We start from the raw sequence: 14111 nt of genomic DNA, 5'->3' as shown, positions 1-14111 counted from the left end.
CCAACTCAAAAAAAAAAAAAAAAAAAGACAGAATTTATGCCCACATATCTGCACTATAAGAAATGCTAAGTGATGTTTTTCAGATGGAAAGGAAATGGTCCACTTGTCAATGTGGATCTAATTGGAAATAGTAAATATTGACAGATGAATAAATAGATTTAACCTCTTAGAGTCTGATTTTTCTCATTAAAAAAATAAAATTAGTGATACTATAATTTTATATGATTATATCTAGAATGATATACTTATCATTATCTTCATTTTATAGATAAAAATATAGTCACATTCTTCAAAGAATTACAAATTTAATACAGTTACATATGCAATAGGGGAATCAAAAAATCTGCCACATAGTAGATGTTTCCGTCCCCTTTCCCAATTAAAAGAAGATAGGTGAAATATCAGACAGGTGAGAATACTGTCTTAAGTGCCATAAGACAAGTCTAGGTTCATCCCTGTGATCAATTACTTTCTACATGTGTGACATAGGGCAAATTAAGGAATCTCTCCGGTTTTCAATTTCCATTTTTTCCAAAAACAGGATAAAATATTTGCTATATGGTGCTATTAGATTTTTGCTTTTTTTTCCTCAATTCTGCATTAAAGGAAAATATTTTTGTATCATTAATATAAAATGCCTGCCACACAGGAGATTGATAGATCAAAAGTTGTAGGTTAATGTTTCTGGAAACACACTTGTGCCATCACCTCTTTTATGTTGCACTTTATTTTTTCAATTCTATATTTTAAATTCTGTGGTATGGTTTTATAGTGGGGGAAATGTAATAATTGGATAGTTTGAAACAATACAAAGTTGTTACTCCTTCAATCTGTTCCGATCTCCTGAATTTCTAAGAGGCATAACGAGTAGATTTCTGTAATTAGAGTTACTTTAATTTACTAAACATTTAAGTAGGGACATTGGGTCTGAAATAGACATATTGCCATTTCACTATGGAGTTAAGATGTTGGGCACTTTTGGAAGCTAGTTGAATCATTTAAAGTCAGTTAAATGGTATTCAGTAAGTTGTTAGATTAGTTTTATAACCAGGAGATACTAGATTAAAGGGCATACATATTCTTAAAATGTGTAATTCATTCCCAAGGAACTTACTAGCAACTACGGAAGTTTAACTCCAATATTCATCAAAATATCTAGAAAGTAAATTACTCTTCTTGCTTTGTCCCAGAGAAAACCATGACAGACAGAGGTTAAAAACTCACCCCAGGTGTCTCAGGAAATCAAGAAGACCATAGATGAGAATTTCAAAATGAGTTTATAATGGCTTCTACAATTAGTCTGACTTAATCAGACTAATAAACTTTATGTAGCAATAAGCAAATTATCCATTTTACTGCGTACTACATGCTTAAATATAATACAATTCCATTAAAAAATTCTACAGTTCATATTTTATGACAACACTTAGAAGAGATTCATTTCTTCTTAGGGTGAATGAATGTGGTAAATACCTTAGTTTCTAGGATCTTAATAAGGTGGTCCAGTCCTTGATTGTCTCTTAGCATTGCTCGGTACTCCTTATCATTTGTAATAACACCTAAGGTTTTGAGAGTCAACAACTGAATAATTGGGTATTCTGACTTCAAGAGATCTAACATAGGAGGGATTGCATTTAGTTCTTGAAGTGCAGCGCGACATTGGAAATCCTGCCATGAAAAACAAATGATGCAATCAGTAATTTGTAAAGCAAATGAATGAAGAAATTCTATTTTCTTTTCTTTTTTTGAGTTGGAATCTCACTCTGTCGCCCAGACTGGGGTGCAGTAGCATACCCACAGCCACCTCAGCTCGACCTGCAGGGCTTAGGTTATCTTTCTGCCTCAGTAGCTGGCTAATTCCGCTAGCAACGCCCGGCTAATTTTGTGATTTATTGTCAAAATGAGGTCTCGCCATGTTGCCCAGGCTGGTCTCGAACCCGCAGGCTCAGGCAATCCTCTTGCCTCAGCCTCCCAAAGTGCTGGGATTACAGATTTGAGCCACCGCTCCCGGCCAAAATTCTATGTTCTAACAAAGAATGTAAGTTATAATTTTCCTACCTTTTATTCCAGACTCCCTTCCAAAATGACAAACAACAAATAAGCAAACTCTCAATTGACAACAAAATAGTGGCTTAAACTATGCAGACTGTCAGCAACAGGAAACATGCATAATCTATAACTTTTGCAGTATTTATTGTTTCTTTTCTTTTCTTTTTTTGAGTTGGAGCCCAGACCGGAGTGCAGTGGCACGCTCCCGCCACCGTAGCCTCGACCAGCTGGGTCCAGCGATCCTTCCCCCTCAGCCTTCCAAGTAGCCGGAACCACAGGCGTGGACTACCACGGCCGGCTAATTTCTCATTTATTGTAGAGTCGAGGTTTCGCCAAGTTGCCAGGGCTGGTCTCGAACCTGCAGCCTCAGACAATCCACTCGCCTTAGCCTCCCAAAGTGCTGGGATTACAGGTTGAGCCACCGAGCCTGGCCTGTTTCTTTATAGTATATTCCCATTGCCATAAACAGTATTAAAATAAAATCTCTGCATAATGAATTTTTTTCATACTCTGATATACCATTTCAAATAGTAATTGATAAAATGAAATAATGATATTGACACCTTATTATCTTTATTCAAATGGATTGTTTATGAAATACCTATTTGCATGCAGTGCTTTATAGGCCCTGTGCTTGCAAATTTACAGGTTTAATTAAGATACATGACCTTTACTTAAGACATTGACAATATCAAAGGATCACTGTAGTGCAGACAAGTGTGTCTGTGATTCTGTGTGAAAGTAAGGGTGTGAGTGGTTGAAGTGTGCAGTAGAGAAAATAAGCCAAGAGGCCACAAAAAGCTCCCAAGCTCTATTAAATCATGATATCTTTAATCAAGAGGTAGTATACATAAAGTAACAATAAACACGGCAAAGGCCCTGCTTACAGCTCAGCTTTCCCTTGTCCATTCTTCATTTGATCTCTAATATTCCGCTTCCTTTAGACATAAAAATTGTAGGTTTCTTTTTGTTATGGGTTGTATTGTGTCTTCCAAAAAATATATGTTGAAGTCTTAACCCCAGGGCCTCAGAATGTGACCCTTTTTGGGGTCACTGCAGATGTGATTAGTTAAGATGAGCTCATCCTGGAATAGGGTGGGCCCATAATAGTGTCCTTCTATGAGTGGTGACCTTACAAGAGGAGAGAGAGACCCCAGAGGGAGAGATTGTCAGCATGCAGCCACAAGCCGAGGAATGCCAAAGATTGACGGCCACCAGCAGAATCTTGGAAGAGGCGAGAAAGGATTCCACTGAGTGCCAGAGGGGTGACATGACTCTACTGACACTTTGACTTTGGACTTCGAGCCTCCAGAACCGTGACTGTCTATTTTTAAGCCACTCTACCTTATAGTACTTTGTTACAGCAGCCCTAGGAAACTAATATGCTGTTATTAGCTAGTACTTCTGTTATTAAGAATTGTGGAGGTCACTATTTTCATTTCTGCCGGATTAAAAAAATATGGGAAAATATAGCTGTAGAGTCTTGAGATTAAAAACACAAACACATGTATAGAAATATTTAAGCCTGTTGGATGAAGTAAAGCCTAAGGAACGAAAAAGGGAACAGAGGAGTGAACTTGCCCTTCAGGTGTCTCTTTAGAGAGGAGGAGTAAGGGTGAAATCAGTTAGTGCCCAGGCCAGTAACAATGACATGCTGGGCCAGGAATTTTTGCATTTGCCGCCTTTTGGTATGAGCCCATTGTCTCTCTTTGCCTGGATCCTTTGCTTCTCAGTTAACTCTCTTCTCCCTAACTCTGGCTTCAATATCTCTTCATTTCCCACACTATGGATGACTATTTAAAATTGGTGTTTTTTTGTATCAGCAGATCTAAAGCTCATCAAATATGTCTGCTAACTGTTAAGGAACCTAAGCAGGAAAGGAAACAGAAGGTTGTTCACAGTGTCAGGAAGCTGACCTGCTGTGGTGTGAGGGAGTATGTGGTGGTGGGGGTGGGGAGTACAGAGTTCAGGACCTCAGGCAGGGGAAAGTGGGCAGTTTCTTCCCACTACAAAGGAAACTGGCACAATGAGATAGCATCTTGCTATTGTGAACAATGAATTCTGTTTAGCCTGTTCAAATCACTGTGGGTTTTTTTAACCAATAAATAAGCATAAACCAAAATCTTGGACCATTGAATAGGGTATATATTACATCCAATGTGCTTAAATCAGTAGGTAACTACCCAGGTTCAACAGACATGGATACTAGATTTTCTGTTTTGGAAGACGTATATTTTATCTAGACTAATTCCACTTTAATTTACATGCCATTCTATTCTTTAAAAATAGAAATACATTTTAAAAATACTCTTTCATGGGATTATTTATAATTACTTATAAAATATGAAAATTGAGAGATATCTATACTAAACTTTCATTATTTTTTTCTCTGAATAATAAATAAATAGTACCAAGAAGAACTGATGATGCAAAACTGGTGAGTTTTTTAAAGTTTTTCTTTTTTTTTATGAGAAAATAAATTCTATAATCAGCTTTCAGCAAACTACTTTTTAGAAGTTAATCTTACCTGTACCAAGTTGTAAATGCATTCAATAGAATTCTTCTTTACATCCGGGTCTGGGCTATTCAGCAGTCTGATGAGTGGCTCTAATCCGCCATGTTCAAATATTTGCACTTTACTGGTATACTCTGCAGACATGTTTGCTAGACAAAGACTAGCAAACTCATGGATAACTACTTCTTCTGTACATAAAAAAATAAATAATGCAACTATGCTAAATGCTTATTCAACCACTACTTTAAAATATGCTTTGAAAACCAAAGCTCCACAAATCCTACCTTGCTTAAAGCCCACCTTTTTATAAACTCAAAATTGAGTTGTGATTTGAGAGATTTTAATGGCAATTCACAATTAACATTTCATAAGCTATTTTAAAAATGTAGTTTAATCAAATGTCAAAAATAAGCCAGTACCATTGTTTTGATTGACTGGAGGTTGCAGAGTTACCTTCTGGAGCGAGCTGGGCAATAACAGAATTCATGACATCTAACTCCCTTAACAATTTTTTAACATCATCTACAAAGGAAGAAACAGAATATGGATGTTTATTAATAATAATAATGGCAATGTCTACTGGACAGTTCCTTATGAGATAGGTAATATTATCTAATTTTACAGGTAAGGAAATTGAGGCTCAAAATCACACAGCAAGTAAGTGGTAGGGCAGGTTTCAAGCCCAGGTCAGTTTGACTCCGCACAGACTTGAGGCTGTGCTCCTCACCGGTAAGCTGTATCGCCTTCCAAAATACTAGCAGCAATAACGTAAAAGTGCAAAATGTGCCTAGAGCACTTATCAGAAAAGCAGAGTTATTGTGTTCTACACTTGTTTATCATATGATAGTAATTCTTGCTTTCTGTTGTGGGAAATTTTGATTTTAGTCATCATTTTTATAAATCATTTAATCAACATGTTATTTTAATCATCAAAATTTGTACAGAGTGTAAATAGGAATTATCCCAGCCTATTTCGATCAATCATCTTGATCACTTACATTCCATTTGATTGTTAGAAATACCAAAACTGCTTTAAAATATTAACTTTAAAAAGTAAACTTTTATCTGGGCTCGGTGGCTCAGCCTGTAATCCCACGCCTTTGGGAGGTGGAGGTGAGTGAATTGCCTGAACCCGTGGATTCGAGACCCGCCTGGGCAGCGAGACCTCATCTCTACAATAAATCAAAAAATCAGCTGGGCGTGGTAGCGCATGCCTGTAATTCCGGCTACTTGGAAGGCTGAGGCGGAAGGATCGCCAGAGCCCAGTAGGTCGAGGTTGCGGTGGCCGGAAGCGGTCACCGCATTCCAGTCTGGGCGACAAAGTGAGACTCCAACTCAAAAAAAAAAAAAAAAGTACACTTTTGTGCTATTGGTATTAACCTAGTTAAGGCCGGACAGGTATGTCTACATGCCAGGTTTGAACCTCAGTTCCACTACTAAACACCTGCATGACTTTGGGCAAACAGCCTAGTTATTTTAAGGCATCTTTCCTATTTTTAAAATGAGGCATTGCATAAGAGGTATTATGAAGTACCTTTGTTTCTAAACAGAATAAGACCTAAGACATTTAAAAATCTTCCCTTTTTGGGGTTTTGGTTATACATTCAATATAGCACTAATATAGAATTATTATACAAACAATCCTTGAGATAAATTTAGGAAGGCCCCATAATTCAAATGAATACTACCTTTTTAAATTTCTCTATGCCTCAGTTGCCACATACATAAAGGAAATAATAACAGTGCCTACTTCACAGGGAGGGTTGCTGTGGGATTTAATTATTTCATATATAAATAGCACTTAGAACAGTGCCTGGCACATTGTCAGTGCTATGTGAGTGTTAACGGGCATTTTACCATAATCCAAGTTGGTGGGACATCCACTCTACCATGGCTGTCCTCCTCTTGCTACCATGTCCAGAAACTCTCCCAGAGCCCCTGACTGGTAGCACAGCTACCTTCAGAGCTCTTGAGCTTGTTGCCTTCCACTAACTACCCCAACAGAGCCCTGCTGGCCTCTAGTATTGCTGCTACTGTCATATGCAGTTTCCTAACTGAGGCTGTAATGGACAGATGGCAAACAAAACTCCTCTTCCCCTTCCTCTTCCCACTGTCCACATGTAAATGTGTCTAAAGACACAAATGCCCAGTCCCTGCTGGACACTATGGAATAAGGAGATCTCACTGTCATTACAAAGGGTCCAGGGACAATGAAGGAGGAAGAAGTAGGGGAAGGAGCCTGTGCTTGTGTTTTGCTGAGACCGTGGTAAAAGGGGGAAAGTATAGTGGCTTTAGTCATTCACCATAATAGATGCATGTTTATTCCTAGCAGCCTGAGTTTCATGTTAAAATTTGGTCTCCACTAAGAGTGTCATTTAAAATTTATTATAAATTACAAGGCTTTTGCTGGCTGACTCAAAAACTACCACTACAACATAGGAAAATGACAAGGAAAACATATCCTATTCGTAAGTCAGAAACTGCCTTTATTAGCATCATTTTGGTCAAACAGATATTCTGATAGACATAGTGGCATATTTTAACTAATATTATTATACTGCCTATTAAATATATAAAAATATTCCAAGCAAGTAATAGGTCTGATTTAAGGGGCAAATGCACATCTAAATTTGTTTTTATAAAAGGCAAAATGTAGTTTCCAGTTTCCAAAAAAATAAATAAATTTATCAAAACCCTTCACTCTGGTCTTCATTCAATATGAAATATACATATGAAATGTAACATACATATTGACAGGCAAATTACATTATACTCAAGAGAAAAATTATACTAATTTTAAGAGAAAACAACTGCTCTTCCAACTTGTAGGACTAGAATATACTGCATCACCAACTTTGAGAGGGATTTTTGCATAGATGTATTTGCACTTATTTTTAATTTTAACATATCCCTTAAAATATGAAATTATTCATTTGTTGTGTTATACAGATTTAACTTTTTTGTTAACATTAAAGTCAGTTTAAATAAAATTAAAACAGATCATTTAATATTAAATTTAAAAGAAGGATAATGCATTACATGAGATTATTTATTTGGAAAGTTGATACTTACTATTAGAAGCCAGGATTCCAAATGTCATAGTAGCGTTTCTTCTTACAGTTTTGTCTTCATGAGTGAGCAGTTTACTTAAAGGCTCTACAGCTCCAAGTTCAAGGAGGGTCACTTTATTTTCCTCACCTGACAACACGGGTAAAATAAAATCACACATAGAGTTAGTTCATCAGTCTCACCAACGCTCTTCTTGGTGTCATTCCAGTTTCTTATTTGCCATTTCCTTTTCATATTCCTCTTGGCTTACACTCACATTTCTCTCAAAATAAACTTAGAGCACAAGTACCTGGACATTGCTGCTCTTCCTGCCCCCTGATGTGTGCAGAGCTGACTTCATCCTGTCTTCTGTTTTGAGCTCACACTGCACCTCCTCAGAGGGGTCTCCCCTATCACCCTCTCTAATGTTGTCACCACATCCAAGTCTCTCCTGTCTCTCTTTATTGTGCTTTATTTAATGACCTCCGTGTTTTGCTTGCCTACTCCACTATAACTTAACTTTCCATGAGGTCTATCTGTCCTATTTTCTCACATCCTTGGTGCCTGCCACAGCGCCAGTCATGTAATAGGCACTCAATTAATACTTACTGCATTATTAATTAATTGTGTAGCTTTTTGTAGAAATCAATACGATTTTTTATATACATGATAGTTAATTTTGTGTGGCAACTTGTCTAAGCTAAGAAATGCCCAGATGGCCGGTAAAACATTATTTATTTTAGGTGTGTCTGTGTGTCTGTGAGGGTATTACTGGAAGAGATTGTATATGTGTTTTAAGAAACAGGGTCTTGCTCTGTCACTCAAGCTAGAGTGCAGTGGCATAATCAAAGCTCACTGTAACCTCGAACTTCTGGGCTCAAGAGATCTTCCTGCCGGAGCCTCCTGAGTAGCTGAGACTACAGACACTCTATGCTAGTATATTTTTAATATTTTGTAGATGTGAGGTCTCACTATGTTGCCCAGCCTGGTCTCAAATTCCTGGGCTCAAGGAGGATCCTGCTTTGGCCTCCCAAAGCACTGGGATTACAGACATGAGCCACCACCATGCCTGGCCTGAGATTAGCATCTGAATCAGTAAAGCGAGTAAAGATAGGACCCCACCAACGTAAGCAGGCAACATTCAATTTGCTGAGGGCTAAAACAGAACAGAAAGGTGAAGAAGAGAAAATTATCTCTCTTCTTGAGCTGGCATCCATCTTCTGGCTTCGGACATTGGAGCATCTGTTCTCAGGCCTTCAGACTACAGGACATTACCCCAGCACCTTTGATTGTCAGGCCTTTGGACTCAGACTGAATTACACTGGTTTTCCTGCTTCTCCAACTTGCAGATGACAAATCATGGGACATCTCAACCTCCACAATCACATAAGCTATAATAAATTTTCTCAAATATATCTATATATCCCCTATTAGCTCTGTTCTCTAAAGAACCCTGGCTAATACAATATAAATGATTATAATAATAGGGAAAACTGCAATGGGGGAGGGGTGTATATGAGAACTCTACTTCCCGCTCATTTTTCTATAAACCTAAAATTGTTCACAGAAAAAAGTCTAGTAATTTAAAAGAAATATATACTACAAACTGTGAGAAAATTTTTGGAAATTATATATCTAATACAGGAGTAACAGATTTATATCTAGAATATATGGATTGAGTTCCTAAAACTCAACAGTAAGAAATCAAACAACCAAATTATATATATATGAGCAAGTGATTTGAGCAGATAGAGGATATATGGATGGCAGTAAAGCACATTTTGCTCAATATCATTAGTCATTAGGGAAATACAAATTAAAACCACAATAAGAGACCACTTCACACTCACTAGGATTACTATAAAAAAACAAGATGAATAACAAGAAAAAAATGTTAGCCAGTGTGTGCAGAAACTGGAACTCTCATACATTGTTGGTGAGAATTTCAAACGGTACAATTACTTTAGAAAATGGTTTAACAATTTCTTAAAAAGTTGATGTACACCTACCATATGATCCAGCCAAATTTTGGTATATCCATAAACAATTTTTGGAAATTATATATCTAATACAGGAGAAACAGATTTGTATCTAGAATATATCGATAGAGTTCCTGAAACTCAATAGTAAGAAATCAAACAACCTACACATGGATTAGTCTCAAAGTAATTAGGCTGAAGAACTAAGTCAGACTATGCCATCTTCTATAAATCAAATATAGTTCTACTTCATCTTTTATACTCTGGGTGCCTTTTATTTCTTTTTCTTATATGACTGCATTGGCTAGAACTTCCCATGCAATGTTGAATAAAAGTAGTGAGAGCAGACATCCATCTCTTGCACCTGATCTTCTTAAGAGACGATCTTGGGAAAACATTCAGTTTTTTACCATTAAGTATAATGTTAGTCATAGGCTTTTCATAGATACCCTTTGTCAGGTAGAGAAAGTTTGTATCTAGTCCTTCTTTCCAGAGATCAGGAGTGGATGTTGAATTTTGCCAAAAATATTTTTTTGCATTTATTGAGAGAATCATATTGCTTTTCTTTTTTAAAATATGGTGTATTAGTTGCCCATTGCTGCTGTAACAAGTTATTACAAATGTAATGGCTTAAAACAACACTCTGCCGGGCTCCGTAGCTCAGCCTGTAATCCCAGTGCTTTGGGAGGCCAAGGTGAGTGGATTGCCTAAACCCGCGGGTTCAAGACCCGCCCGGGCAACTTGGCGAGACATCATCTCTGCAGTAAATCAAAAATCAGCCGGGCGTAGTAGCGCATGCCTGTAATTCCGGCTACTCGGAAGGCTGAGGCGGAAGGATCGCTGGAGCCCAGCAGGTCGAGGCTGTGGTGGCCGGGAGCGGCCACTGCACTCTAGTCTGGGTGGCAGAGTGAGACTCCAACTCAAAAAAAAAAAAACAAGAAAACACTCAGTGGGCGAAATTAAAAATGTTGACAAGGATATCTATTTTCCTTCTTGAAGTTCTATGGGAGAATCCATTTTATTTTTAAGCAAGCATTCCTTGTCTGCTGGGCCCCTTTCATGTTCAAAGCTGGAAATTACACCATTCTGACCTCTATTTCCACTATTACATCTTCTCTGACTCTGACTTTCTTGCTTCCTTCTTTCATCAATAAGGACCCTTGTGATTTTGTCAGCTCCACCTGGATAACCCACAGTAATCTCATCTGGAAATCAGTTGATTAGCAACCTTAATTCTATCTGCAATCTTATATAACCCTTGCCATGTAATTTAATACATTCATAGCTTCCAAAGATTATATATAAATATTTGGGGGTTATTTTTCTACTTACACATATGATAAAATACCTTGACTAATTTTCAAGGTATTTTAAAATGCTAACAACCTTGGTTTTTGTTTTTGTTTTATTTTTTTGAGTTGGAGTCTCACTCTCACCCAGATTGGAGTGCAGTCGACCTGCTGGGTTCCAGCGATCCTTCCGCCTCAGCCTTCCAAGTAGCTGGAAATACAGGTGCGCGCTACCACGCCCGGCTAATTTTTTTGATTTTTATTGTAGAGATGAGGTCTCGCCAAGTTGCCCAGGTGGGTCTCGAACCCGCGGGCTTAGTCAATCCACTCACCTCAGCCTCCCAAAGCATGGAATTACAGGCTGAGCCACCAAGCCCGGCTTGTTAACCTTGTTAAACCAAACTTGTAATCTGGTGATAAAAGTCATTCAGTTATGATGAATTAGTGTTTTTATACCTTGCTAAATTTAACTTGCTAATATGCTTGTGCAAAATTGGTATTACTTTTTCCTTAAATTTTTGATAGAATTCACCAGTGAAACCATCTGGACCTGGAGTTTTCTTTGTGAGAAATTTTTTAAACTACAAATTTCAATTTCTGTAATTAATATAGAGTTATTCAGGCTATCATATTTTCTTTAGTAAGTTTTGGAAATTTGTGTCTTGCAAAAAACCTGTCCACTTAATCTAAGTTGTAGAATTTGCAGATATTAATTCATTCATAATATTCCAATTATCCTTTTAATATATGTAGGATCTGTAGTGATGTTCTCCCTCTCATTTCCTGATATTGATAATTTGTCTTCTCTCTCATTTTATCAATCTAACTAGAAGTTTTGCGTTTTTATTAATCTTCTCAAAACAACAGCTTTTCCTTTATGGTCTTTGTCCTTTTTTTTCCTATTTCCTATTTCATTGATTTCTGCTCAGATATCTACTATATTCTTGTTATTACTAAATTTGGGTTTAATGTGTTCTTTTTATAGTTTCTTAAGGTGGAAGCTGAGGTTATTGATTTGAGACTTTCCTTATTTTCTAACATAGGCATTTAGTGCAATAAATTTCTTTCTAAATACTCCTTTAGTAGCACCCTTATACTGTGTTTTAATGTTCTTTTGATTTCTTCTTTGATTCAGGGTATTTCAAAGTGTGTTATTTACTTTCTAACTATTTAATGATTATCCAGAGCTCCTTGTGTTATTGATTTCTAATTTAATTTAATGGTGGTATAAAAATATATTTTGTATTATTGGAATCACTTAAAATTTATTGAGGCTTGTTTTATGGTTCAAAATATGGTTTATTTGGGTAAATGTTCTGTCTGCAGTTGAAAAGAATGTGTATTCTACTGTTCTTGGAGTGTTCTATAACTCTTAATATTAAATTCATTGATATTAATGATCAAATCTCTTAAACCCACGTAGATTTGTTCCCTACTTGTTCTTTCATTTATTGAGGGAGAGGTATTGAATCTCCAGCTTTAACTGTTGATATCTATTTCCCCTTGCATTACTAGCTTCATGTAACTTGAAGGTCTGATATTAGGTACATAACTGCTCAGAATTTTTCATGGCCTCTTGATTAACTGATCCCTTTATAATTATAAAGTGACTTCTATATCTCTGGTATGAGTCTTTTCTCTGTTTAATTTTCTGATATTAATACTCCAGATTTCTTTTGACTACTGCCAGCAAGAGTCTTATTTTTCATCCTCTTAAAATTGTTTCTTTATATTCTAAGTGCACTTCTTGAAGGCAGCATGTAGCTTGGTCTTGCTTGTTATCATATGTATAACAGTGTAAGTCTCTTCCTGTTAATCAAGGTATTTAGATCATGTATATTTCATTTGATTATTAATATAGTTAGATTTAAATCTACAATCTTATTAATGTTTCTTATATGTTCCATTATTCTTTACTTTTTTTCTTCATTTTAGTCTTTCTTTGGATAAATGCAATATTTTCTATCATTTCATTTTATTTCCTTTGTTGGCTTATTTGATATTATTATTTGTTATTTTGGTGGCTGCATTAGGTGTGTAGTATACATCTTTAATTTACCACAGTCTACTTTCAAATGATATTATACCACTTTACATATATTACAAGAACCTTGTCATAGGATACTTTCTTCTTTTTTTCCTTTATACCTTGGTGCTGTTGTTGCCAAACATTTAACATATATATATGTTTCAAACTACATTTAAATAAAAAAATGTATATGTTACTACATTTAGTGCTCTGTATTCGTTTATGTACATCCATATTTCTATCTGGTGTTAGTTTCCTTTTTTCCTGATGGGTATCTTTTTATTATAATTAGCAATGTGGGTCTGCTGATAGTAGATTATTTCAGCTTTTGTATGTGTGAAAAATGATTGAAAAATGACTATTTCTTTTGAAGGATTTTTTTCTGGGTATAGAATTCTGGGTTGAAAGTTTTTATTTTTCTTTCAGTACTTTTAAAGATATTGCTCTACTAACTTCTTGGTTGCATCATTTCTGATGACAAATTTTCCTCATTTGTCATTTGTTATTTATTATCTGTTGTTATTCTTATCTTTGTTCATCTGAATGTAACAATTTTCTCCTCCCCTCCCCTCACCTAGCTGCTTTTAAGATGTTCTCTTTATCACTGGAATTAAGCAATTTGCTTATGATGTACCTTGGTATATTTTATTTCATATTCTTTGTGCTTGGGTTTTGATGAGCTTTTTGGATCTGTGGAGTTTCATTAGTTTCATTAGATTTGGAGAAACTTTGGACATTACTTATTCAAATATTTTTTCCTGTTCGTCTTTCTTTTTCAGAGACATATACTGAACATATGACACATATATTGAGCACTTATATTTTCCCCATAGCTCACTGAGTCTCTGTTCATCTTTTTAAAATCTCTTTCTCATTGTGTTTCATTTTTGATTGCTTCTGTTTCTATGTCTTTATGTGCATTAACTTTTTCTTTTGCAATGTCTAATCTGCTGTTAATCCAAGCCTATGCATTTTTCATCTCAGACACTGAAGTTTTCATCTCTATAGGTTTTAGTGAATTTGAGTCTGTTTTATATTTTCCATGTTCTTAATTACTTTCTGAACACATAGAATACAGTTGTAATTAGTCTTTTAATTTTTTATGCTAATTCTAACATCTGGGTCAGTTTTAATTTGCTAGTTAATTTATAACCTTATTGTATTTCTTTCCTCTGCTTCTTTTTTTTTTTTTTTTTTTTTTT

At 36.0% G+C, this 14111-nt stretch overlaps 1 protein-coding gene across 2 annotated transcripts in view; it reads right to left on the bottom strand.

Annotated features, from left to right (window-relative positions):
* ARMC3 (armadillo repeat containing 3) overlaps positions 1–14111 on the bottom strand; it is a 94841-nt gene that overhangs the window by 68938 nt on the left and 11792 nt on the right. For both annotated transcript variants that reach the window (XM_008063641.1, XM_008063640.2), the window contains exons 3-6: positions 7637–7762; positions 5018–5086; positions 4577–4752; positions 1474–1668 (exon numbers count right to left, since the gene is read on the bottom strand). In XM_008063641.1, the coding sequence (XP_008061832.1) occupies positions 1474–1668; positions 4577–4752; positions 5018–5086; positions 7637–7762 (566 nt within the window). The remainder of the gene's footprint in view (positions 1–1473; positions 1669–4576; positions 4753–5017; positions 5087–7636; positions 7763–14111) is intronic.

The sequence above is a fragment of the Carlito syrichta genome, unplaced genomic scaffold (assembly GCF_000164805.1).
Source record: "Carlito syrichta isolate Samal-C Ts95f unplaced genomic scaffold, Tarsius_syrichta-2.0.1 Scaffold306975, whole genome shotgun sequence".
In the NCBI taxonomy this organism is placed as follows: Eukaryota; Metazoa; Chordata; class Mammalia; order Primates; family Tarsiidae; genus Carlito; species Carlito syrichta.
Note: the sequence above shows the minus strand (reverse complement) of the source record. Positions and strands in the feature narration are given on the sequence as shown.